Source organism: Meles meles, chromosome 4 (genome assembly GCF_922984935.1).
Source record: "Meles meles chromosome 4, mMelMel3.1 paternal haplotype, whole genome shotgun sequence".
In the NCBI taxonomy this organism is placed as follows: domain Eukaryota; kingdom Metazoa; phylum Chordata; class Mammalia; order Carnivora; family Mustelidae; genus Meles; species Meles meles.
The window spans coordinates 139,075,536-139,103,357 of record NC_060069.1 but is presented as its reverse complement, the minus strand read 5'-3'; the positions used below and the strand labels follow the sequence as shown (position 1 = coordinate 139,103,357).

General features: G+C 33.6%; 1 protein-coding gene across 2 annotated transcripts in view; it reads left to right on the top strand.

Annotated features, from left to right (window-relative positions):
- TMPRSS15 (transmembrane serine protease 15) overlaps window positions 1-27,822 on the top strand; it is a 118,019-nt gene that overhangs the window by 33,837 nt on the left and 56,360 nt on the right. For both annotated transcript variants that reach the window (XM_046003930.1, XM_046003929.1), the window contains exons 9-15: window positions 2,283-2,389; window positions 5,361-5,501; window positions 6,451-6,600; window positions 14,927-15,032; window positions 15,331-15,481; window positions 18,431-18,566; window positions 26,801-26,890. In XM_046003930.1, coding sequence (XP_045859886.1) covers window positions 2,283-2,389; window positions 5,361-5,501; window positions 6,451-6,600; window positions 14,927-15,032; window positions 15,331-15,481; window positions 18,431-18,566; window positions 26,801-26,890 — 881 coding nt within the window. The remainder of the gene's footprint in view (window positions 1-2,282; window positions 2,390-5,360; window positions 5,502-6,450; window positions 6,601-14,926; window positions 15,033-15,330; window positions 15,482-18,430; window positions 18,567-26,800; window positions 26,891-27,822) is intronic.

The window sequence follows — 27,822 nt, the reverse complement described above, 5'->3', positions numbered from 1 at the left end:
TACATTTAGCAGAGTGTCAGATATTAAGAATGTGAGCACTGCAGACAGTCTTTGTGAGTTCAAATCTGTCCTGCAGATTCAAAATGTGTGATCTCAGGCAAATCATAAAATCTCTCTGACCCAAAATTTCTGCATTCATAGAGTTCACAATCTCTAAATTCAGAGGCCAAAGTCACTATTAAATGTAGTAATAAATGTAAAGGGCTTAGCCCCATATCAATGTGTCAAAAAAGTGGGCTCTAAAGAGATTAACTATTGATACAAAAATGCAAAATGCATAAATTTAGAAAAAATCCATTCCCTTCAAAAAATCATAAGAATACCATGTCTAATATTATAAAAAAACATATATTGTATTTTCTATTAGTCTTATATTTATAAATGACCAAATGACCACATTTTTATTGCAGTTCAGCTAGCTTTTCTGAATCAGAAGAAAGAAATAGAAAACAATATGCACTAGTTTCTCTCTTCTACCTTTGACGTTATATTTTAAAAAAGTAAAAAGATACTGAAAACGAAAGTTTTGAAGGAGATTGTCTTGTATCCTTTGGTTTCTTAGCTTAAAAATATCACATGAAGAAAAACTCACTATATTCCTGCTTAAAGACACCAAAACTTCAATTAAAAAACAGAAATCACCCCTGAAGGCTGCTTCATTTCTTCTTCCTCTGTCTTCTTAAGCTTTGATGCTGGAGTCCCTAGAGTCTCACCAGAAACCTCACTCAAGTGCCCATTCCTGAACAGTCCTAACAAAGGCAGAATTTTTATACATGGTCTGCCCACGGATGATAAGATCTTGTATGTAGAAAATTATCAAAATGCACACACAAACACACAACTAATCAAAGAATTCAGCAAAGTTACAGAATACAAAGTCCATGTAAAAAAATCAGTTATGTTTCCTTACACTAATAATGAACAATCAAAAAAAAAAAAAGAAATTAAGGAAACAGTCCCTTCTCATACACACACACATGCACACTCAATAACAATAGCACCACATTCACCCCACACATAAACAACACGTACACAATTAACACACACCACAAATCCACCATACCCACATCAAACATACACCACACAATCATTCCACACATACAGAAAAAAAAAATAGAAAGAAATCTTCATAACACTGTTCTTCAATGACATTAAAAGCATACGCAGCTAAAGCAAAAATAGACAAGAGGCATTACATCACATTAAAAAAACCTTCTATAGAGCAAAGGATATAATCAGTAGAGTGAAAAGGCAACCTATGAAATGGAATATAATATTTGCAAGCCATATATCTGATAAAGGGTTAATATCCAAAATACATAAGTAACTTTTACAACTGCATAGCAAAAGAACAAATAATTCAATTAAAAAATGGGCAAAATCTCAAATAGGTATTTCTCCAAATAAGACATACAAATGGTGAACAGGTATTTGAAAATTTGCTCAGAATCAACAATCATCAACAATCATCAATGATATGCAAATTAAAATCACAGTGGCTATTATTAAAAAAACAGAAAATGATAAATGTTGGTGAGGATGTGGAGAAAATGGAACCCTGTGCACCACTGATGGAATGTAAAATGGTGTGGTCACTATGGAAAACAGTATGGGCATTCCTCAAACATTTTTAAAAGGAAATGCTATGTAATCCAGCAATCTCATTTCTGGATATTTATCCGAAAGAGTTGAAATCGGAATCTCTAAGAGATATTTATACTCCCATGTTCAGTTGCATCACAATATTATTCACAAAAACCAAGAAGAGATAGAAACAACCTAAGTGTCCATTCAATGAATGGATAGAAAAAATATGGTACATGCATACGGTGGAATATTATTCAGCCATTAAAAGAAGGAAATCCTATCATATGCAACAAAATGGGTGAAATTTGAGGACATCATGCCAAGTGAAATAAGCTTTTCACAGAAGAACAAATATCGCATGATTCCATTTATATGAAGCATCTAGAGTATTCAAACTCATAGAGACAGAAAGTAGAATGGTGGTTTCCAGGGACAAGGAGAGGGTGAAATGGGGAGTTACTGTTCAGTAGGAATAGTGTTCAGTCATGTAAGCTGAAAAAGTTCTAGAGATCTGCTGTACAACACTGTGCTTATAGTTAACAGTTCTGTATCATATACTTAAAAACTTTTGAGTATCATTCCCATGTTATGTCTTTTTTTAATTGCAACTAGAAAATACATTCAAATTTTAGAATGCATAAAGAGTTGAAACAGCCTGGTAAGAGTGTAGTAATCTATTTTTTGCTTTAATTTAGTGTTAATCAAGAACTCTCCATTAAACTGACCTTCGATTATTTTAATACATATTACACAGATGTATTAAATATTTATGAAGGTGTGGGTACAAGCAAGATTCTAAGAGGTAAGTTAAAACAAATATATAACCCATTATCAAAATGAAGATATGTGGTAAACTCCTTGAAGTAATGTGTTTTCTCTTTGATTTTAAACTGAATGTGGACTTGAACTTCAAGTTACTGAAAGAGAAAGCAAAACTGGTTCTCATTATAAAAGTTAAAAATTTAGTGAACTATGTCATCCATCTTCTTAGTAATAAAAAGGTTATGGTTTCCATTATCATCCTCTTCTACTTTCAGTTTTTAAAATCATGTGGAATTTTCAAAAGAAATGTAATTATGTCTTTGGTTATTATGATTTCTTTAATTGTTACTCCCTATTAAGCAAAATTCAGATAAATCCTGAATCATTGTTCTCATTTTCTCTAGCATTGCAACTCACAGAATGTCTTCCTATTTTCAACATGCACTCTACTTCTTGGTCTCTTGCTGTACTATTTTGAATAAAGTGGGTAAAACAGTGACTAGTCCAGGATGTAATATCAGTAAATGGTAGGTGTAGGTGGTATTGCTCTTATATAACCATTTGTCATTAGAAGCTGAAAAGAAGGCAGGGAATGGATGAATATATATATATATATATATATATATATATATATATATATGCCCATGCCCCTTTATTCTGTTTGGTCTCAAAATGCATGGACCTACCTACTCATGATAGCCAACAAAAGTAGGGATGACATTCCAAGAGGAAATAAAATAAGGATGAAGAAGAGGATAAGAATGGAGCCCAGCTAATCAATAGTTTTCCTCACACTTCGGAGGAAGTGTCAAGTATAGAGCGGATACGAGGTTACAGGTGATACCTGTTTTTCAAGTTTATATAATAGCGGCATTTATTTTAACCATTTTGGCTTTCAAATTGTACTTGTGGTAATGAAAAGTGAATCCTACCTAATAAGTGTTTTCGATTAATCAGTTTGAGAAATATTTAAGCACATGATATGTACTTTGAATTGGTTGCTATTAATGTAACATTCACTGTGTGTTATGTATGGATATTCTTATTTAATATTTTTAATAAACCTGTGAAGTATGCATTACAGGAGAGGAAAATGGGCCCTAAGGGGTTAGACAACCACAAGTCCATGGAGCTAGTGAGTGTTGGAGGCGAAATCAGACTTAAGGAGACTTAAGAAGACTTCAGAAGACTTCAGACTAAAGAAGCCTCTAACTTCAGGGGCGCCTGGGTGGCTCAGTGGTTAAGCCACTGCCTTCGGCTCAGGTCATGATCTCAGGGTCCTGGGATCGAGTCCCACATCGGGCTCTCTGCTCAGCAGGGAGCCTGCTTCCCTCTCTCTCTCTCTCTGCCTGCCTCTCTATCTACTTGTGATCTCTCTCTGTCAAATAAATAAATAAAATCTTAAAAAAAAAGTGTTAAAAAAAGTGTTAAAAAAAAAACTCTCTAACTTCAAACACAATGCAATTATTCATTGTGTTTTAAAACCCCGTAGTACAAATGTAATAGTGAATATACATAAAACAGATGAACTCAAATAAGTCACATTTGATTAAAATAGATGGGCCAGCCATTTGATAATCTGCTTATTTCTGTGGTTGATAAATCTAGTTCCTTAAAATTATAATCAACATAAGTATTTACATTAATAAACAGATAAACCAAGTCATATAAATTTCTCCAAGGGCTAATGTGATATTAATAAATAGTTTTAGCATACACTAATGACTTGTAATGTGCAAAATAGTATTCTAAACATTTTAAGTTAACTCAATAAATGCTCGCCAGAACCATATTATGTAGGTGCTAGTATAATTTTGTTTACTTCTATAGATGATGAAAACAAAATTCATAGAGGCTAACTGCCCAAAAGTGATAGGTGTAAGTTACCCTCATATTCCTTTACCCCTTGAATACCATGATTTACCTAAATGCTATTCTCACTTATTTTCATGTGCTTAGATTATCAGTGATTCATAAATAAATCTTAGAATTACCAGGCATAGTGATATGAATAATGTACAAATAACTATCATAAAAAATCAGCAAAGAAATTAAATATCCAAATAGACAAACATCTATGAGAGTGTATTTAAATTATAACAAATAGGTAAATGTTTAAATTTAAAGGTCTTTTTGAAATATAAATCCATTTTAAAGTTTTGAAAATTAAGCATTATAATTTTCACTTGAAAAATATGAGAAATGAATTTGGCTATTAAAATTACATTTTAAAGTTAAAAATAATACTTTTTTTTTAAAGAAGGCAATACCATTTTACCTTTGGCATCTAGCACAGTGCCTGATATATTAAAAACTCAGTATTTGTTGATTTAAATTTAAAATAACAGACTTATATGTCATTGTATTATAGCATGTAATACATGAAGATCAATATCATTCCTTAACTCTAAAGTTATTTTCTTTTGTAATAACACCAGTACTTTAATTCTTGACTCACACTCCCATCTTTTTCTAAATATTTTAGCAAGTTCCTTTAAGAGATACATAAAATGTTTACTTTTAATAAATTCCAATTCAGAATATATAGCTCAAATACTGTTATTATTTTATCACATTGAAAATATGTAGATATTTTAATTAAATTAGAAAAAACAAGATTATCTAGAGAAATTATAAAAAAGTTTAAGTATCCAGTACCATAAAATGATTATGTACTTGATTAGGGGTAAGTGAATATAAACAAGTTCAATGGCATTTTCGGTCATTTTTATGTACAGTGATGTAGAAGTTCTCTAACTGGCAGAAAGTGTCAGAGACGGTGATCATTACATAAAGAAAAATGATATAAATTGCAAGAGAATCTTCTCCAAATAATTATGGGAATTGAGGTAAATCAGAATAGAGTAACAGGAGAGTTGTTCAATAGATCAATTGGTAAAACAATAAATTGATAAATGGACAGAAGAATGGATCTATTGTTAGATGGATAAACAGATATGTATATATAATAGTTATCTTTTATTTTATTATTTATTTATTTATTTTGGTAGCTTCTTTCTGGGAAACCAATCCTGGCACAATTAGGATCTTTTCCAACCAAGTTACTGCCACTTTTCTTATACAATCTGATGAAAATGATTATATTGGATTTAATGCAACATACACTGCATTTAACAGCACAGAACTTAATAGTAAGTATTGTTCATTCTTCAGCCTTTGAATCTTCAGATCCTTCAATATTGTAGTGGAATTTTAAAAGTAGCAGATAGGACCTGAAATTTTAGAACAAGGTCATAATTTGTCTCATTATGCAAGCTCTTTAATGAGTATCTCTTATATGTAGCTGTCTCTACTTGATAGTTGGAGAAACTGGGAAATTAGAAAATAGTTCATGTTCTTCAAAAGAATCAAATAACCAATTTGACAAAAATTATAAAGTTCCATATATATGTATATGCATAAAGCTAATTCTGAGAATATTCTACGTCAACTTGATTTTGACCCAAGTATTAAATTGAGTAAAAAGAGGAGAGAAAAATATGAGACAAAGTTTATGTGGGTACACCAAAGAGAGGTAAGATATAAAACTTAAAGAATAGTAAGAACAAGAAGCTTGTCTTTGCTAAAGCCCTACTGGGGTATAGGAAACGTATTAATTTAAGATAGTTGTCAACAAAAAGCTGGTTGTTTATTCTTTTTTTAAAACTAAATAGAATGAAACATAATTATGATGAATAAAAAAAAAGATTGTGTGCCTGACAATTATAAGTGTATAGGGAGGGAAGGAAAAATAAAACAAGATGAAATAGGAGAGGGAAAAAAACCATAAGAGACTCTTAACCATAGGAAACAAACTGAGGGATGCTGGAAGGGAGACGGGAGGGAGAATGGGATGATGGGCATTATGGAAGGCACTTGATCAATGAGCACTGAGTGTTATATGAAACTGATGAATCACTAAATTCTACCTCTGAAACTGATAATACTATATGTTAATTAATTGAATTTAAATTAAATCTAATTTAATTTAAAAAATAAGTGTGTAAGACTGTAGAAGACTAGATTATTTTCAATGCAATTGATTAAATTAGTTACACTGTAGACTAAATTTGAAGTGTTTGTTTTTTTTTTAATTCACAGATTATGAGAAAATTAACTGTAATTTTGAAGATGGCTTTTGTTTCTGGGTACAGGATCTAAATGATGATAATGAATGGGAAAGGATTCAGGGAAACACCTTTCCTCCTTTTACTGGACCAAATTTTGACCATACTTTTGGCAATGAATCAGGTATAATTCATATTTAATTCAAAAATCAAAAGGACAGTGGTATGTATTTGTACTTTAATGTGAATAGTATTAAATTCAAAATGTTTTTTCAGATTTTCTTTTTTTAAAAAATCATGGGTAATAAATACTTTTAAATGAAAATGGTAATCAAATAAGCTATAAAAGTGAGTATTTAAAAATATATATTCTTTAATCCTATATATTCATGAAACATTAAAAAGTACATGGAGCTGATTACAGACAAGACAGATTATCGCCCTAGATTTGCCACTTACTATTGGCCAATTGGACTTGGAGCAGACAATTAACTTTTCTGAACTTTGGTCTACTTTGCCTTAATTTCATTTTCCAAATTATTTATTGCTGCTGTAGAGAATACAATTTTTTTTTTTTTGGTATATTGGTCTTAGACCCTACAACTTTGCTGAACTTGTTTATTAACTGGAATAGTTTTTAAAGTCTTTCTTAGAATTCTCAATATACAAGATCATGTTAACTTGGAATAAAGATCTAGAGATAGATTTACTTCTTCTGAGGAGCTGTCTTTGTTTAAGCTCCTGTGTCAGGGTACCACAGACTGCTTCATCTAAACAGTAATTTAGTTCTCATAGTTCTGGGGAGGGGAATTCTGTGGTTGAAGTGCCAGCATGGTCAGGTTCTGATGAGAGCTCTTCTGCTTCATGGACACAGGCTTTCTCACTGTATTCTCACACAACAAAAGGAGAGAGACAGACAGAGTCAGAGAGAGACAGAGAGCACTCTCTTCTGTATCTTCTCATAAGGTTACTAATCGCATCATGAGGGTTTCACTCTCTTGACCTGATTGTCTCCCAAATGCCTTACCTCCAAACACCATCATCTGGAATTAGAGTTTCAACATATAAATTGTGGAGACACAGCCACTTGTCCATACCAAAAGGATGATGAATGAGCTGATTCTAAAGCATGGTCCTGAGGGAAGGGCTGTAAGTTGTAAATAGCTTTTTGTGTGAATATTAGATTTAAATTTCAGGGAGAAAAATAACACTCGAAACAATAATAGTTGATGGAAAAGACCAGAAATCACTGGGAATTATCAGGAGATAAGGAAGTCATAGTGTCAAGACCACCCATGAAAATCCTGAAAGCATGTACTTACGATATCAAATTAATCACTGAACAAGGAATTTCCAAATATCGAAGTAATGTGGATCTTAAAAATAAGGAAAATTATAAAAGGACAGAATAGAAATTTCTGCATTTAGATAATTTTCTTGGGCAAAAATCCATGCTACAATATGACTTGTCAATAGGTTACTGGTGAAAATATGGTTCAATTAAAAAAAAAAAAAAGGCATTACAATCTTCTTTTAACCAGACATGGCTATAGGCATTGAGCACACAGATCTCATATCACCACTTCCATAAAGTCTGTCTGGAACTTCCAAGTTGAAATTTTCCTTCCCGTTAAACAATTATAAACACTTCTTTTATTTCTCCTGCCACTTGGTATTATATTTTCTTAGTTATTTGTTTATTTTCAGAAACAGGAAAATTGCCTTTTTCATCCTTGAATTCCTAGTACATTCTCAGTATCTGAATCTAATTAATATGTAAAATTATTTTTTAAATTTATATGAATTAATATCTATAATTTTGACTCAGTGAATAATTTCTGATTGAGTGAGTTATTGACTTAGTGAAATTTCTTGTAATTTCACAAAATTACTCAGGTTAAAAATACCCTGAGCACATGTGCATTATTATTTATTTTCAATGGCCATTTCTATCACAGAGATCAATACACTTATTTTTATGAACTGAAAAGTAGCTTGATTGAATGTCAGTTTTGAATAACATCTGGTAAGAGGACATTAAAGAATTCATTTTTTCAGGCAAAAATGTATCTGACTAATCCTGTTCCTTTAGACAATGCTCTCCCTGGGACAACAAAATGTGGTTCATCATACTACTTCAACTTGATCAAAATATTGCTTAATAAAAAGTGACTATTTTTGACACATTTTTAATCTATTTCTATAGTCATCAACAAAAGCTTCAGTTGATTAATTCTTTTACTCCTTTATTCAAAAAGTGTTTGGTTTTTTGTTTGTTTGTTTGTTTGTTTTGAGTCCTAGTCCCTACTCAAGGTACTCAAAATATTATCTTTGAGCAAACATAAAACAGATTTTCTGCAATCACGGGACACATATTCTGGGGAGGGGGGAGAAACTTAAAACTACAAACTAAGTAATGTGTATGACAATTTGGGGTATGCTAAATGTGAATCAGTGTTCTGAGAAAAATATATAGAGCTTTGTAAGGGCAGTGGTGAGGGCAAGTATGCTGAGATGCTATTGCAGATTACAACAGGGTGATTGGGTGAGTCCCATTGAAAGATGACATTCAAATCAAAACTTTTTGAAGGAATCAGCCATACAGATTTTTCTACACAGAGGGTACAAGCAGAACAAAGGCTTTAAAAGGACCATGCTTGACCTATTTAAAGAAAAGCCAGGAGGTCAACATGGATGACATGGAATAAACAGGGTCAGTAGAGTGCAGGTAATAATGGGTCTTTTACGGCTTTGGCTTTTTTCTCAGTGATATGAAGAGCTATTGGAGTTTCTTGAGCATAGAAGTGATAGGATTCACACTGGCAGGTAGAAGAGTTTATGGAAAGGCAAGAGAATTGTCAGGGAGACCAGTGGAGAGTTATCATCACACGGAGAGAAGAGGCCATAGGACTTTCAGATCAGTGGGACCAGATGCAGTGAGAAGAGATCAGCTTCTGGAAATAATCTGAAAGGAAAGGCAATAGGATTCTGCTAAATTAGTTAGCAGTGTGGAGCTATGAATAAAAATGTGTTCTGTGTAGATAGCCAATCCCATTAGACCAAATATGTTTAGTATTGAAAATGATGACATGCATGGTATCATTTGTAATTAATATTCTTTGAACAAATGACTTTCCAGAGCCTGAATCTCTATGGATAAATTAGTAATCTGTATACCTAAAGACTAACTCCAAAGCGATAATCACCCCAGCTCTCTGAAGAAGCCTGGCCTAAAAGAGTCAAATAATTTGACCACATCTTTGTCTTTATTGTAATTAAAAAAAAAAAAAGTCTCTGCCACAGTTGGACAAGAGTAGTTAGAGGAAAGTACAGAAAGCGTTTATATCTATTGACTATGACAGATACCTTTTATGTAGTTGAAATCTTTGATGTTCAAATGATCATTTTTCTACTTTTATGTCATCATAATAAGAGATAAAATAATTCCACTGATATTTGAAGAATGTGAGTACATTACATGAGAAAAAATGGTTTCAGCTTGCCAACATATTAAATAACTGAAGAAATAGGATGAAAATGACCAAAGTGAAACAGGTTGAATGTCAGGTGGAGGTTTTAAATAGTTGGGTCGGAAATGGAGTCTCAGGAGAAAGTCGTGTAGCTGGAGTTATTTAAAATGAGACAAGTCAGAGCAGTTCAGAGCCCACCAGAGGCCATGGTGTAATGAGAACGGATGATAGGATTTAATAGGTTCTCTCCAACTCTCATACCAGTGATTTCATAATCTACCAGACATTCCGCCCCCACACCCCCAGGGGCATTTTTCTTCCAACCTGCTTTTTTTTATGTGTCAGAACATCCTACCTCTGAAATGGAAGAGAATTAAATCTCTCCTGCTGTTCCTCTTATCCGTGCAGGGCTTTTTTGTTCTTTGCCTTCACTTTAAATGACAGAAACGTCTAAATGAAACAGATAAACTTTGAATTAACATTGCTTTAGGGAGGAACATCTAAGCCCCTTAACTTTTGGTTCCTTCTAAAGAACTCTCTCCTGGTAGAGCAGAGAGCTATGGCCTCCTAAATCTCTCCACTGTCAAGGCTCGAGTTTCTCTGTACCTCTTAGAAGCAAAGGGAGTCAGTGGAGATGGTGGCAATGATACAGGGCAGCATCTTGGGGTGCTCAGAACTGGCTCGTTTGTTCAGAACATTCAGAGAAAATGAGGTCAGTAACATGTGAAAACTTCAGAAATGGAGGGGTCACAAGAGGGTAGACAGCCCAAAGAAAGCATTTCTTTGTTGGCCTTTCTGAATGAAATCATAATTGTTTCTAACGCGTAGGGGTTAGCATAGTGTAGTAGTAAAGATCATTAAAATAGAGACTCTGAAGTCAGCTAGATTTAAATCAGGGCTGCAAGTTATCTGTTCTCTCTCTCTGCCTTAGTTCCATCATCTGGGAAGTGGGTTGATGATTATCAGACCTGCCTTTAGAGGCAAGTTTTGATCATTAAATTGGTTGCTATGCTTAGCAAAAAAAAAAAAAAAAAAAAAAAAATAGGAAAAGAAAGAAAGATAAAGAAAATGCCTGGCATATGACAAGTGCTATAGAAATGTTAAGTATTATAACTATTTTCTTGATGTGATGCAAAAGCAGTCAACAGACACAAATTGGCTGTGGTACTGTTGTTTTAAGTGGTAGGCTTGGAGAAAAGTAGTTACATTGCTCAATTTTCAAAAATATAAGTCTTTTAGATATTTGCATTTTCATTTAGCATGGATTTTTTTTTTCTAAAATAAGTGTGATTTTTGTGTTTTCAAAGTAGTGTTGTCTTTATTCCCTTATCTTTCCTGTGATGTCGAATTTTAGAAAATGATGTTACTTTCTAATATAGATAGGCTTGAATTTGAACCATTCTATAATCTAAAACTTTCAATATTTATCTGCTAGTTTCCTTAATTTTACATAAGCACGCACTACCCACAAAATGGTTTATAACAGCTAATTTTCTTCCTGAGAGGGATCTCCAACTTTCCATAAAGTTCTACTGCCTCTCCAGTTGCGGCTGTCTCTATACCATATCAGCACATGTTCAACACTTTTTCTCCTTAATTGAAGTGTTGGATGTGAAAGGTTAGGTTTGTTTCATGGAGAAATAAGCAGAAAAAGGGATAGAAAGAAGTTGTAAGAAAAACCTACGGCTCAAGAAAGAGATTCACTGTATACTTAAATTAAAAAAATATTTTCAATCTTCAGGGTTTTAGGCTGACTCTGAGGTTACTTCCAAGTGTTCTCAGAGACATTTCAAGAAATTTGTAGGACTTTAAAAGAAACTATCATTTGACCATAGCAATTCCTGTGTGGTTATAAAAAATACCTATTTAATCATTCCTTTTGTATATTCCTTTATGAATTTAAAATAAAAAAGCAAGTCAAATTGGTATAATAAGAATAAATTAAGCAACATTCAACTAATCCATATTGAAATTTCAAAATTGAACTAAGTGTCGCTCTTTTCACAAAGTCTAGCAGTTTTAAAAGTCACATGTGAACATGAATATAATAGAACATACATAATAGAACATATAAGTATGTTAGTGACTATAGAACAAGTAGAACAAACTAAGTAACATCAGAGAAGTACACATGTAACTGAGAACTCACAAGTAGTGGTCCCATATAATTGGGAGCACCAAGAGGAGCTTTCTAAAGGAGATGGCAGTTTGATTTAATGACCTCAAAAAATTAGTAGGATTTTGACATGTGCAATTGTAAGGAGAAGTAGAGTAACATAAATACACAGGAAAAAAAAAAAAAGACCCAAACATCATAACATTTCTGGGTGTTGAGCAAATTAAAATAATCTAATATTGCAGAAGTGCTGTGTATAAATAGATGAATTATAAGAACTATGGCTAGAAAATAACATTGAAGTCATACATAGTACAGAAGCCTCAAACATTAAAGTAAATATATGCTTGTTTAGTAGAAAATAAAGAGATGGTAAAAGATGTTGAATAAGGGACCAGTTAGATTGCGTAGAAGGAGGTGTTATTGAGCAAGAGTGTTGGAGATGAAGAATTCTCGGAGAGAGTTGGAGAACTATGAATAAGATACACTTGGAAATAAATAGTGCCAATGATGTTATAACTTAAATCATAATCCCAAGTGTTAGGATGTCCCTTCTTGTACACCTGGTAAGATATTCCAGCAGCTATGTTGTGTGAACTTCTGGTTTCCATACTCCGAGTGGAACCAACTGGATGTACAGCTAACTGAGAGCTTATCAAATGGAGAAGCAATTGAAATTGTGCCATATTAAATTACTGAAGACAAAAAGAATGAATAATCTTGAGAAGTTTTAGAAAAGGCAAAATAGTAACCTTTAAATATTTGTAGAATTAACCTAAATTCATTCCTCCTTAATGGGCCCAGGAGCAAAATAAGAAAAAATAAGCACACAATAACTTACTTTTTAAAAAGAAAAGAGATTCTAATTGTGTTGAAATGGAATGCACTGCCTTGAACACAATGATTCCTTCTATATCTGAGAGATATTAAACAGAGGTCAAGTGACCCCCGCAGGCAAATGTTGGAGATGAAATTTAAGGACAATTAGGTAGACTAAGTAAACTTTTATGTAAGCAATACTCTATTTTTTAAATTCATGATTTTATGAAGAATTTCATCTTCTAATTTATTAAGAATTTAACAGGTATCACAGAAATTATTAATGTATTATGTATTATTTATTATTTTTGTTTTATTATATTACTATTATGTTATTTTATTTTATATTCCAAAGTATGCAATTCTATGTGATATTTAATAGATTGTGCTCTTAAAAATTTATTTATGGAAAATTCTTAAGGTACTGTAGTCCACGTAAGTACATGTTATCTGAACAATGAAACAAAACTCATAGCATCATATCTTTATCAAAGCAAAAATCTCATATATATTACTGCTTGATGAGTAAATAATAGATTAAAAATATTTCTAAATGTGACTAATTGATTGAACATGGACAAACATAAATAGAAGCACAATAGTTTTTATGTTATATAATTGCTGCTAACTAGAAATATTTCTTAACAGGGTATCCAGTTCATTATTTATTCAGGGAATTCAATGGCATTTTAATTATTCCCTCATCAACTATATTCTAATCAACTAAAATTAAGGTCAACTCAAAAGGGATTTGGATTTCAGCATTTAAAGTATAGATTCTGGCTCATCCCCTCTGTATCTACGCTACAGTTTTTGTTAGGTTGAGCTCTAACTATAGAGCTAAAATAAGTACTCATGAAATGCCATAGCATTATATAAAGTAATGTGTTGATATAAGATGTTAAACATGCATTCATTTCCATTTTACATTTTATAACTTAAATCCAGTAGATGTATATTTGTTAATATATTTGACCATGATAAATATATTTGTTAATATATTTGACCTTGATAAAATATTCATTCTGAGAGGTTTTTTTGCTTTTTTGCCTTACCAATCTAAATATAAACTGATATATCTGTTGGCAGTTTTACTAGTATTTTCTTCACATCTTATCCTTAACGCTACGTGTTGTAAATGACTAACTTTGAATTTTATACAGAATTGTCTATAAAAATTTCTGTTGGAAAACACAAGAGAGAAGATGCTTGATCTCAAATAAACATTAAATTTCAGCATTTCATAAAAAACTACACTTATTAGAAATCAGATTTAGAAATCAGATTTATGCAATATTGCCTTTTCTTCATAGCATATTTTGTTACATGTTTCCTGCTTTCTGTCATAATATATGAACAGCACGCTAAGAATAAAAAAATTAAATTTCCCTAAGAAAATGTTCAAAATTTTCTCACTCTAGCAACTCTTCCCACACTTCAAATGCCTCTAATCATTGGTTGGAATAATGAATTCCAGACCAAAAAAGCACTTTATGCAGTGGCTTGAGCTATTATAGAAAGCTTTTATGTAGATTAGCATGCTTCCTACTCTTCTGTGATCTGATTAGTTATCATTCAAAGGAATATGGAAGATGAAGCCATTATAAAATCAGGTAACTTCTTATATAGAGAAATGCAGTATAGTCAATGGAATAAAAAACTGATGGTCTTTGAAACTCTTAACATCACCTTCAAATTTGTGCTTAAATATTTGCATATATCATGAGTTAGTCTACCAGCATATCTAAATACTTTCATGTGATCATTATCTCTAAAGAAGTGAATTGATAAAAACATCTAGTAAATGGGAATCAAAGTGGTATTTGGTGACAGTAATATGATAAAATAATCATGTGGACTCAAAAAAGGTCAGAATTTGATATACCCTTAGAGATGCTCCAGTTCAAGCCTTTTGTTTTATAAATTGGGAGGTCCAGAGTTGTGAAGTGATTTTCCTAAATAATAATGTATTATGGCATCTACCTTCCTTCCCACTCCTTATATTTTCACCTTAAAGTTGTTTCTTTCTCCTTATAACATATGTCTCACATAATGAAATTGCCAACAGTTAAACGAAGTAAAAACTTCTTTTGTTGTTTTTACAGGATTTTACATTTCCACCCCCACTGGACCAGGAGGGAGACGAGAAAGAGTAAGACTCTTAAGTCTCCCTTTAGACCCCACTTTAGAACCAGTCTGCCTCAGTTTCTGGTATGTCCTAGACACATGGTAAATATTCTCATTTAATGTGTACCATTGCCTTTGTCACATTGCCAGGTTTGTGACTTCACGAAGACATCCCAAGTTTTAATGGATTTGCATTATTTTTTCAATTGATAAAATAGCAAAATTCTGGAAGACTCCCCCCCCACACACACACTTTACTAACAACTCCTTCATTCAAGGAAAAAAGGAATATTCCAGAGAAAGTAAAGGATTTAGAAGAACCTAAACCGCACTTATTCTAATGTTGTAGAAATCTAATCATATATGCTTGTTTCCAAATTAGGTATTATATGTATGGTGAAAATGTCTATAAATTAAGCATTGATATCAACAGTGACCAAAACATGGAGAAGACAGTTTTCCAAAAGGAAGGAAATTATGGAGAAAATTGGAATTATGGACAAGTAACATTAAATGAAACAGTGGAATTTAAGGTTAGCAAAATACCTTGTGATTTATAATCATGTGTTTGTGTTCTAAAAATGGTTATACAATTATAGTTTAAGATAATATGATGAAAAAAATTATTTTCTGAATACAGCCAAGTCATTTTCTCTACTTTCTTAGTCTCTTTTTAAGAAAATCTCTGAGTTTGGAGGACCTGCGTGGCTCAGTTTGTTAAGCACCCAACTTTTGATTTCAGCTCAAGTCATGATCTCAGAGCCATGAGATCAAGCCCCGTGTTGGGCACTATGCTGGGTGTGGAGTCTGCTTAAGATTCTCCCTTTCTGCCAAAGCCAGCACATATACTTAAAAAAAAAAAAAAAAAAAAGATTCTCCACCTCCTCTTGCCCCTTCTCATTCCCCATCCTCACGTGAGCATGTGCACTCTCTCTCTCTAAAAGAAAAAAAAAATCTCTAAGTGCCCTTATTTTCATTTATTCACTAACTTATTTAAAAACAATTTACCGAGGGGCATCTGGGTGGCTCCGTCATTGAGTAGTCTGCTGTCAGCTGTGGGTGTGATCCTGGGGTCCTGGGATAGAGCCCCACATCAGGTTCTCTGCTTAGCGGGGAGCCTGCTTCTTCCATTCTCTGTACCCCTCCACCTCTCTTGTGTTCTCTCTTGTTATCTCCCTCTCTTAAATAAATAAATAAAATCCTTTAAAAAAAAACACTTATTGAGGAACAATTTACTACATGAAAGTACTACTTATAATGATCCATAAGATCCATAGAAACATTGGGGGATATTACAGCTTTCTTCAGCAACTTTCTAGCAGATGCCAACCATGTCTTCCTATGTCCTCTGTTCACCTAGGACTTCCAGCTTTTCACAGATACCACCTAGATCAGCCCTGCACTTTTCTAGGGAACCATTTTTTTTCTATTAGAACAGCCATGCCCTTCGGTATCCATCTACCCTGCCCAAATTTGACTTAATCTATATATTTCCTTTAGAAATAAACTCCATGAGCTGTATCCTTGGGATGTCTCTGGTCATTTATTTCACATTAAGGTGAATTAATTTTTCAGATAACAGCTTAATGTGTTCTCTTCCTAAGGGTGTTTGCAATTAAAATACAGGATAATATAGGCTAATAGTTTGACCAAATTAACATTGTTTTAATCAGGTCATTTCAGGCAAGAGAGTTTAACTTTCAGAAGGTGTATATTTGGACAGACATAGTCATAATGAAGGCTTTGGTTTTTTCCTCATGATTTTGCAGAAGGAGGCAGTAATCAAATACCTTCATCTGCATTCTTTCCATCTTTCTTTCCTTTCCCTTTTCTTTCTTTTCTTTCTTCCGAGTCTATCTAATTTTTTTTTCTGTGAAGTTTTCTTCTCCAGCTTTGTTTTCTGATAATTCATTGAAGAATAAAGGAAAACAGAACATCAGGGGAATGGCAGAGCATAGAAATATAGAAATAAGTACAGTAGTTACCTTGTCCATGGAGTATATGTTCCAAGACTCCCACGGATACCATAGATAATACTGAACCTTATATATGCTATAGGTTTTTTTCTATACATATATATCTATGGCAACATTTAATTTATCAATTAAACTCAGTAAAAGATTAACAAAAGTAATAAGAAAATAGGGCAATTAGAGTAATATACTGTGGCAAAATTTATGTGAATCTGGTCTCTTTCCCAAAATTATCTTATTGTATTGCATTCTTTCTTCTTATGATGATGTGAAATGACAAAATTCCTACATGATGAGATGAAGTGAGGTGAATGATATAGGCACTGTGATATGGCATTAGGCTACTACTGACCTTCTGATAATACCTAAAGAAGGATCTTCTGATTCATAACCCAGCTGATCATGAGGCTCTGAAATCACAGAAAGTAAAACCTCAGATAATGGGGACTACTATATTGCAGTGGCCAATCTGGCTCAACCCACTGAGCTTTTTTTTTTTTTTTTTTAATAATATAATTGGATCCACTTTTTCAAGGTTAGCTTATCAGGCAGAATGAGAGCATTGAGTTCTACAAATACTTGCATCTTGGCTTTGTCACTCTGTCATGAAATCTTAAGTCACTTTAGTCTCTTTGAAATTCAGTTTGCACGTACATGAAAGGGAGAAAATAATCCTTATTTGGAATTGTGCCTAGCGTGAAGAAGGTGAAAAGAATGAACAAATGAGCAAATGGATGACTCTACAACAGTATTGAAAAAATTAAATGAGATAATGTATACAATGTGCCTAGGAGAGCAATTAATGTATTGTAGGTATTCTGTTTATGTGTTTCCTACACAAAAGTGGATCCAGGAAAGTTCAGCTAAAATACCCACTGTCTTTAAGAACCGAATAGTTTTCAACTGACTACTGAAACTTTCTTCCAAGTCTGGGTCTGTGTCTTCTGGACATTACCCTCACAAACTATTCCACACCAGTTACCTGGGTGAACTATGACCAGTACTAGTTGGCCCTGAATGATCATATTACACTCGTATTTTCTCTTGTCCCTTTCTTTTCTCAATTAAATTATCTAGTTGGTGTGTCTTCTCTATAGGGCTCATATGCTATAAGAAGGCAGACAGGTACCCAGATTTCTAAAATAGTTGCAAGGAGGAATCTGTGAGAAGATTGCTGTCCCTTGCCAGAAAATGTGGATCCATGTCAGAGTACAGTAGAGTATGACAAATCATGAGAGAGACAGAGACATAGAGAAACTGTGGCAATATTGCCTAAATCTGAAGAAAAACACTAGTGAAAATTAGATTAGTATGAACCCAGAAGAAGGGAAGTGGACTCAGTGGAAGGGTTATAAAAAGCAGAATCTATCAATATTTCGCTATGTAGAAACTTGCCCTCTTATATTTGGAGTTGGTAATACTGATTCTCCAGCAAATATTGGACTACAAGAAGAATCAAGTCAGAAAAGATTAGAGTAGAATGATTTCATATCCCTCTCTGAATTGCAGGTTGCTTTTAATGCTTTTAAAAACCAGATGCTGAGTGATATAGCATTGGATGACATTAGCCTAACGTATGGGATTTGCAATGTGAGTCTTTATCCAGAACCAACTTTGGTCCCAACTCCTCCACCAGAACTTCCTAGTAAGTAACTATAACATGTATTTTACCAATGAAAGCATTATATTTTCAAGTAGATATTCTTTTGGCTTTTCAAATTATCTCAGCCTAATGTTATTTTTTCACTAAAAGTTGAAGACTCCAAAATATAAATAAAATGGAAGTTAGCAAAATATTGCTTTATACATACACTCACAAGGAAATCACTCAGTACTTTGTTATGCACAATATTTATAATAATTTTAGTATATTTTTATTTTTTTAAAGTAAACAAGGTGCTGACTTCCATTTTGTTTTCACTAGAATACAAACTAGTTCTGTAGAGGCCATGTGGCATGGTGGATCATTTTTTGGAAAGAAGCCTTAAGAGTCTCATGGTCATCTTAAAGAGTGATGTTAAGATCAAAGAGAAGTTTGGTTGAGCTTGAAACATACCCAGCCTATTTCCAGAATAATTTAATAATAATTGAATAATTTAATAATAATAATAATAATAAAGTCCATTGGGCCTGGACTTTAACTAGATTGACCAAGATCACACAATATTTTTTTTTTAAATCCTGAAATGGTGCCTTTGTAAGGCCCTGCAATGGGCTCCCCTCATGGAACCACTAATGTGTTACAGTTGAGCAGTGTCCAGGATTTCCTGTTCCTATGGGTTCTTTTAACACAAAAGAACAAAATGAAGTCTGTTTCTATACTCTTAATTAAAACTGGGGACTGACATTTCAGAGGAAAAAGAGGCATATTACCCATCTTATAATATCAAAGGAGACAATTCCTTCATACCACTTTCCAACTATGGGACTTGACAGAGAAAAAAAAAAAGCATATAATGATAAATTGTATCAAACATGTATTTTGCCTCTACTGGTATGTCTTCACTGCATTGTAGTTTTGATGTTAAAAAAAAAAATTCCTTTTTGTTTTGGATTATGGCAGTTGGAAACTGATCTAGTCCTACAGCTTTGCTTACATCAAACCTCATGGATGTTTTTGTTTTGCCATGGATCTCAGCCCACAAACACAGCATTTTTTCCATTTTCATTTCCTTCCAAGTGCACTTGAAACTCTTCCCATAATAACATCAGCAAATCAACATAGAGAACATATCCAAATTTGACTTTACTTCTAAAACTATATATTTTTCTGCTCTCAATCTTTAAGTTAAAAAGAAAGAAAGCAGACTTTCAGATGAAGGTTTTTAGCAATTCAAAAGCTCTAAAGATAAATGACTGATATTTGAGAATGGATAATGAGTAAGCTATCATTTAGATGAGGATAGTAATTACATTGCCCTACCAGTTCCATGCCACCATATTGAATGTGCACTTAGATTTTACCAAAAGGATAGTTTACACTTACCATCTTTTGTATTACATGTTTAGGTGCTTGTATGGGCTATACATAAATTCTTCAATATTTTAAACATTTATTCAAATTTTGTAAATAGCTACTATGTACAAAGCACTGCACAAGAAATATAATATGTAGTAATAACCAGTGCATGGAAAAATATAATCCACATAAAAAATAATTAAGGCAATATATAATCATGTGTCCCTAAAAGTAATAAATGAGAAAAGTAAGTGATAGATTTTAAAGAAAGTGTGAACTGGAGAAAGTTTTAAGGAATTATTAAGAGACAGTAGGACACTCATAAAATTGAAACAAAGGAAGAAAAATAGCTTACCTTTTCATATATATATATATAGGCCACAAAATTGTGGCAAGAAGTGAGTTCCATGGGGTGCTTGTGTGGGTCAGTGGGTTAAGCCTCTGCCTTTGGCTCAGGTCATGATCTCAGGGTCCTGGGATTAGCCTAGCATCAGACTTTCTGCTCGGCAGGGAGTCTGCTTCCCCCTTTCTCTGCTTGCCCCTCTGCCTACTTATGATCTCTGTCTGTCAAATAAATAAATAAAATCTTTAAAAAAAAAGTGAGTTTCATTACACCAAACTCTGGGTCTCATTCACCTTTGCTTCACCAGTATCTGACTGCTTTTTTTTTTTTTTTAAAGATTTTTTTTTTTAATTTATTTGAGAGAGAGAGCATGAAAGGAGAGAGGTCAGCAGGAGAAGCAGACTCCCCGCTGAGCAGGGAGCCCAATGCGGGACTCGATCCCGGGACTCCGGGATCATGACCTGAGCTGAAGGCAGTTGTCCAACCAACTGAGCCACCCAGGCGCCCCTCTGACTGCTTTTTAACATCACAGAAATAGATGGTCAAAAAATATTAGTAGAGATGAACTACGTTTCTCTCTCTCTTTTTTGTGTTGACTGTAATTTTCTTTTGGTGACAAAAATATTTTTGTCAAACGAAATTTTATTACCAGAACTAAGTTTTGAAAATGAAGGAAGGGATGGTATGGAGCAAAACCCAACATGAATGCAATAATTTGAGCCATCTGGCATTATTTAAAATTAATTGCTTCATTTCATTTTGTGTAGGTGCCCCATACCCTACCTGTCTATTATATAAAACATTCTCATGCAAAAAACCATTAGGAAATATTCTAATTACTAAAGTCATTAAATGGTTTGATAAATAATTCCTACGGACATCAAATACTAGAAACATCTTGCTGTTTTGACATTTCAATCATTTAAAACAATTTTTATAATACTTTCTGCCAGTGTGTTCTCCTATTCATCAATAAGTGGCCAAGAAGCAAGATTTTCTAGTAGAAGTAATAGCTACATAGGCTTGATATTTTTAAAATAACAATTTCATCATTATCTGAAATAGAAGATGTGAGATAACTTCTGTACATAATATTATACATACAAACACAACTTTAATATAATTTCCCATATTAAAATTTTAACTATATAACCCATACAGTCTTCATATCTATTCTGGTCAGAAAGGGGGAAAAAAATAACACTTCAAGGTCAAGGAAGCATGATATCTCTGCATATTTTAACAATAGGGAAATTATAACACTAGAATAACCTATCTGATTTTAAAATATAAACTTTAGAATTTGCCCAAAGTATATTTGTTCCAATTTCCAAATGGCTCACTTCAGGGCAATATTTAGCACAGCAGAAAATGTTAATTACCATCAAATGCATTCTGAACAATTTCATTCTAATGCCATTTGCAATTGGTTCAGTGAAATTCTTATTTGAGCAGAGCTTTTTTGGTTCCAGATCACTGATTTGTTTAAGCAGAAATAAAAGGAAACCATGGTCGACTGGCTAATAGCCTTTCTTTGGCTCTTACAGAGCATTTGAATAAGAAAATAATCCCAGACCAGTAGCTGACTAGCAAAATTCCTCCCTTGTTCCTAGGGATCCATGTTGTGCCTAGTTTGGGGAAATGTTAATTTCAGTTTTCATAACTACAGGGATTTTTCCATTCTGTGATTTCGATCTCTTGCTGCTGCATTAGCTCTACAGTTGTTGTCCTATGGCATCAACACAAGTAATTTAAATGTGGGGATTGTATTGAGAACACTTTTAAAAAGTAAACATTCCATTACACAAATATTATGTCAATTTGCAACACAACTTGGGTGACTGATAACAAGATATGTACTGGACAAAACAGGTATATATAAAAAGGAATCCACACTTCAGGCTCTAACTTATTTCTGTGGTTGTTAAAACTACTTAAGAAAAAAAAATACAAAATATAGTTCTAGATATTTTTTAAAGATTTTATTTATTTATTTGACAGAGAGAGATCACAAGTAGACAGAGAGGCAGGCAGAGAGAGAGAGAGGGAAGCAGGCTCCCTGCTGAGCAGAGAGCCCAATGCGGGACTTGATCCCAGGACCCTGAGATCATGACCTGAGCCGAAGGCAGCAGCTTAACCCACTGAGCCACCTAGGCGCCCAGTTCTAGATATTTTAAGCCACTCTTTATTTCCACAATTTGCTCTATTTGGCCATTATTTAGGCCATTTTCCTTTTCCAAAGACAAAAATTAACATTAATTTGGAAAGTTTCACAGATAGGACATTATATTTTGAGCTAAATAATCTAACTTTACCTCTTCATATAGAAAAGAATTGGTACTTATCTACTTGTCTTATAATTTTGTGATGGCCATTTTCTAGCAGAGCTCCTTGTTGTTTTTTTTTTTTAAGATTTTATTTTATTATTTATTTGACAGACAGAGATTATAAGTAGGCAGAGAGGCAGGAAGAGAGAGGAGAAGCAGGCAGAGAGAGAGGAGAAGCAGGCTCCCCGCTGAGCATAGAGCCCGATGTGGGGCTCCATCCTAGGACCCTGGGATCATGACTTGAGCTGAAGGCAGAGGCTTTAACCCACTGAGCCACCCAGGCGCCCCAGAGCTGCTTGTCTTATATATCATTAGTGTGACTTGATATTTAAATCCCTAGAAAATTCCATATTAACTGCACTCATATACTCCTATATCAGTATGTTTTGTCTATTCTATTTTGTTTTCATATTTTTACCTTTAAAACTAGTAGCCTATTTGTTGGCTAGATTGCTATTCATTACAAATAAAATGTAGACTATAAGAAATGAAAATTTGTACATCATTGTCATAAATTTAAGGCAAATATTAGTATCATGGCTTGTCACTAGAACTTGTGAATGGAACATAAATTTTGACAAACTGAACACAAAATTTTCATGGGATAGTCCATGTTATACTACAACCTAAATTTTTAAAATGTTACCTGTAATAGTATAGGACTTATTATCTATTACTATGATAATGAAAAATAATACTGATGTTAATAATATTCAAATATCAGTGAAAGATTATTTCTCAAGGTGCAGCTATTTTGCCACAAATACCTTTCATTTAAACCCTCCTATTGTAAGTGGGAGCTGGCTCTTCTCTTTTTCACCTCTCATTGACACATATCTCATGAACATCAGAGGCTTAAGCATGGATTAAAAATTACATGCCTCAAAGAAAATATCTATCCTTGACAACCACTTTGCAAAATACTGCATGTTATTTACATTCTGTTATGCAGTGAAAATCCCTGCTGGCATAGTAGGAATTAATCAAAATACAAATCTTTGAGAGAATAGCTTCAAAAAAAAAAAAAAGGAAAATGAAGAATTTTCACAACTCTAAATAAGTAGAGTTCTCTGTACCAGAGAGACTGTTTAACTCTCATTCTCTGGGTGGAGAGAGTATATCTAATGTTACAGTATGACTGTGGTACCCAGAAGTACATTCTATGAGTCTTTGGCCCCTCTATTAAGAAGCATTTAGCAACACCACCATTAAATTAAACAGTGTGTTCATATTTAGAATGGATGAAAGTGCTTTTTCTAATTCCTTGTTACCGTTATATACAGAGAGTAACTGATATCTCTTAACAGCTAAGGATCAGAGATATCTTACTGCTCAGTTGTTTGATGTGACATTATATCTGAGATTCATTTCAAAAAATAAATTCTTTTTTTTTATTATTTTTATTAACATATAATGTATTATTTGTCCCAGGGGTACAGGTCTGTTAATCGCCCATCTTACACATTTCACAGCACTCACCATAGCACATACCCTCCCCAGTGTCCATCAACCAACCACCCTATCCCTACTCCTCAACTCCCAGCAACTCTCAGTTTGTTTTGTGAGATTAAGATTCTCTTGTGGTTTGTCTCCTTCCCAATCCCATAAAAAAGTAATTCTTAAGTATTTCAAGAGAACTAATTTTCAAAACTTGTATTTAGTAGAGAAATGCTAAGTGAACTATCATGACAGGCATAAAAATTATACTTGATAACATTTTCATACTACATATGCATTTATTAAAGTCCTATCTACTCGTCTACATGTAATATAACGTACCGTTGCGTTCAATTATGTGAAAATTCAATACATTCTCCAAAATGTCAGCTATTTACTCTATTAAGAGACTACAGTTTTGAGATTTTCCCATTTGTTGAAGAGAAAATAAGAATGATGTCTTAAAATCAGCTACAACAAAACAAAAAATAAATCCACTGACCACACTGGCCGTGTCTAAACTAGTGAAATCCAAAAACTGACATTGCTGTCTGCAATGTCAGTTTTGCCCCTGCACAATTTTTATACTTCCCCCTCCCCCATTAATTTCACATAGAATTGAAGAGAGCATTTCATGGTACTAAGAATTACTAAAATTAAATGAGTTGTGTATAAGTGGGAGGAGAGGGGTTGTAGTGAATATTTCTTCAGAACTCTTTGTGAGGTGATTAGTCACGTAATCAAGCAGAATATTGACCTCAGAGATCGGATCATACAATTATCTGGCCTTTTCTTCACCCTTTCCAGCGGAGAACCTGCCCTTCTTCCCCCTTATCACTCTATCTTTGGTTCAGATACCTTCTTTAGCACCCTATGTACAGTGCCTTCTTCCTTCTAAATCTATCCATCATTGACCTTACTTGTTAGTACTTTCATTCATGTTCCCTTCTGCCCTCCTTCTCTTTGTCTGTACCTAACAAGTATATGTCACATATCATCCAGTGGCACTTACTGAGACACAATCTAAACCCTGCCTATGGCTTAGACCAGATGGTGGAAATGATGTAGAGCTTTATTAACCAAATAAGAAGACATATTGAGGGATAAGTTAAGATAACTGAAGTCTTGACTTTGACACTAAATAAATGTACACAATTTTAGCAAGTAACAGAATACCTCAATGCTCATATTGTCCATTTAAAATGGAAATAATAAAAATAATTACTTAATACACAAGTATGTATTGAAAATCGGTACAGAATATTCCAGGTAATGCATAGGCACTTTTCATAATTATGTCTGACTTTTATAACAACCCTGAAAATCTCTAATATATATCTCTTTCACATATGAGAAAACTAACTCTCAAAAAGACAAAGAGCTAACTCAGAATGACAATTTTAATCCACCAGCTCAAACACATCTTCCTTTTATCTACCATATTCTCTGCTCAGATAAGACAAAATTCATGAAAACAATTTGCAAATGATAAGGTTTTGCAAGAGGTTTTGTTATTCTTGCTAAATACATCTGGGTGTGGACCAGCCTGCCCTGGGGCTATTAGAGATCGACAAGGCTCTACCACTGTACAGGACAGGATGAGATGGCAGCCTATTGTTGAACCACAGCAAACACTTCTTTCTGTCCAATTATATACATCATGAAACCCAAATTAAAGATGCTTATTACGTCCAAACTTGGAAGAGGACATAAATTGGAAAGAGCTACGTAAGTGAGGCAGAAGACATGTAAAGAGGGACTGAAGAAGAGGGTATGACTGAAGGCATTGCTATTTGTGTAAAGACATTCAATTCTCTCTCCTATAATCTGATTTTGATCTTACTGGGAGTAAATAACTTCAGCATCATCTGCCTTTAAATAGAAAAAATATGCATTTATCTCAGTGCCCTGTGTTCTTACAATTAGGTTACTTTTATTCTTTTGATTTTAAATGTAACATGTCAATACAAATAAGACAGAATTAGGATCCTTTAAGTAGTTGATTTTTTATACTACTTTAGAATTTTCTTTGAGTAAGCAGGAAGAAAAATATAAAGTAGGTTAAGAATTTCATAAAGTTAACCTGCCAACTTAAAATCTTAGTTTTAACTAGAATTTTGTCTGATAAATTTTTCCCTAACCTGACTCCTGGGCAATGTTAAGTAACAGAACAGTCTTGAGCAATTACTTAGCAAGAGGAGTTTCTGTTTGACTCCTTTTCTTAACCGTAAGACATCTCAGTATACAGGACAGTGAAGCTCCCTCTCCACTGAGAAAAGAAAAAAAAAACAAAAAGTTGGGGGGAAGGGTGTGGAGAAAAAAGTAGAAAAGCAAAAAGAAAGAGAAAAACATAAGAAATGGCAGAATTAGTGATTTACTCACCTTTCTCTTAAGAGAATGTAAAATATAAGATTTTTTTCCATTATCAAGATTCATTTTCTATATTTCTATTTTCTATAGCAGGGAGTTGATACCTTATTTCATAAAACCTATTTATAACAGGTGCTCAGCAAAATTATTCCTTGCCAAAATAATTTTGGGAAATGCTCGGCACGATTACGCCGCCTTAGAGATTCAAAGAACTTAATGGTATTTAAGCTTTTGCAAAGTTCTTCTCAAGAGACCGGTTAACCTATAGTTTTCCCTTACTTAGGTTGCAGGATTTTCTTTTAACAATCTATAAATTCTATCTGTCAAAACCAGACTGGATTTTGCGAATATCCAAATAATTGGGAATTTGCTGGCATTTATATCTCTGAAATAAGCATTGTGTTACTAGTGATTTTTCATTGTTTCCCTTTTCTCCTTTTCAGCGGACTGTGGAGGACCTTTTGAACTGTGGGAGCCGAATACAACATTCACTTCCATGAACTTTCCAAACAACTACCCTAACCAGGCTTTCTGTGAGTCATTTTCTCCCCAGGCCATGAAAAACATGTATTTTTCGAGGCTAGATCCCCTCTTTGACACAGCAAAGTTGACTATAAATTTGCCAAACCTCAGTACACCTACCATGTCTAAAAGACTGCATAATGTAATAACAACAATAACAGTAATAATTACTAACTTATTTAGCATTTATTTTATACTGTTAGTGATTAGTGTATTATTTCAGTTCAGTTTTTACAATAATTCTTTGAAGCAGGTGCTATTATTATAATCTCAAATTTAAAAGTTGAATAAAACCGAAGTGTGAAAGTACTCCAGGTACTACTGCCTTAATCACTCTTCTTGATTATGCATATAATGTCTATATTACATATAACAAGTCCGTAATTCCATAAAGTCAGTGGAAAGTATAGTAAAGGGCCAGTTGTAACATCCACACCTTTTGTAAATATAATTAGTGTCAATAAAGCATGCAGCTAGAGTAATGTATGTATAAAAGATAAGATAGGGGTTCCTGGATGGCTGAGTCGGTTGAGCAGCTACTCCTGATTTCAGCTCAGGTCATGATCACAGGGTCTTAAGACTGAGCCCCACGGTGTCAGGTAGCATGCTCAGTGGGGAGTCTGCTTGAGGATTCTCTCTGCCCCTCCTCGCACTTGCACACTCTCTATCTCTCTCTAAAACAAGTAAATATTTTTTTAAAGATAAAATAATGAGGATTTACTAAAAAATCTTAAGCCTGGGAGAATAGTTTGATAAAACTGCACAGAGTCTATCTCTTGGTCATACCCCTAACTGGAGGAGCAGTACAGCCTACAAATTGTGTTAAAAGTGCCAATTCCCCAGCCCGGCCTACAAATATGCCACAAATATCATGGCCATACCTAAGATAGCAACACCAATCTAAATGGGGAAATCTACCAGTGAAAGAAATACCCTAATGACA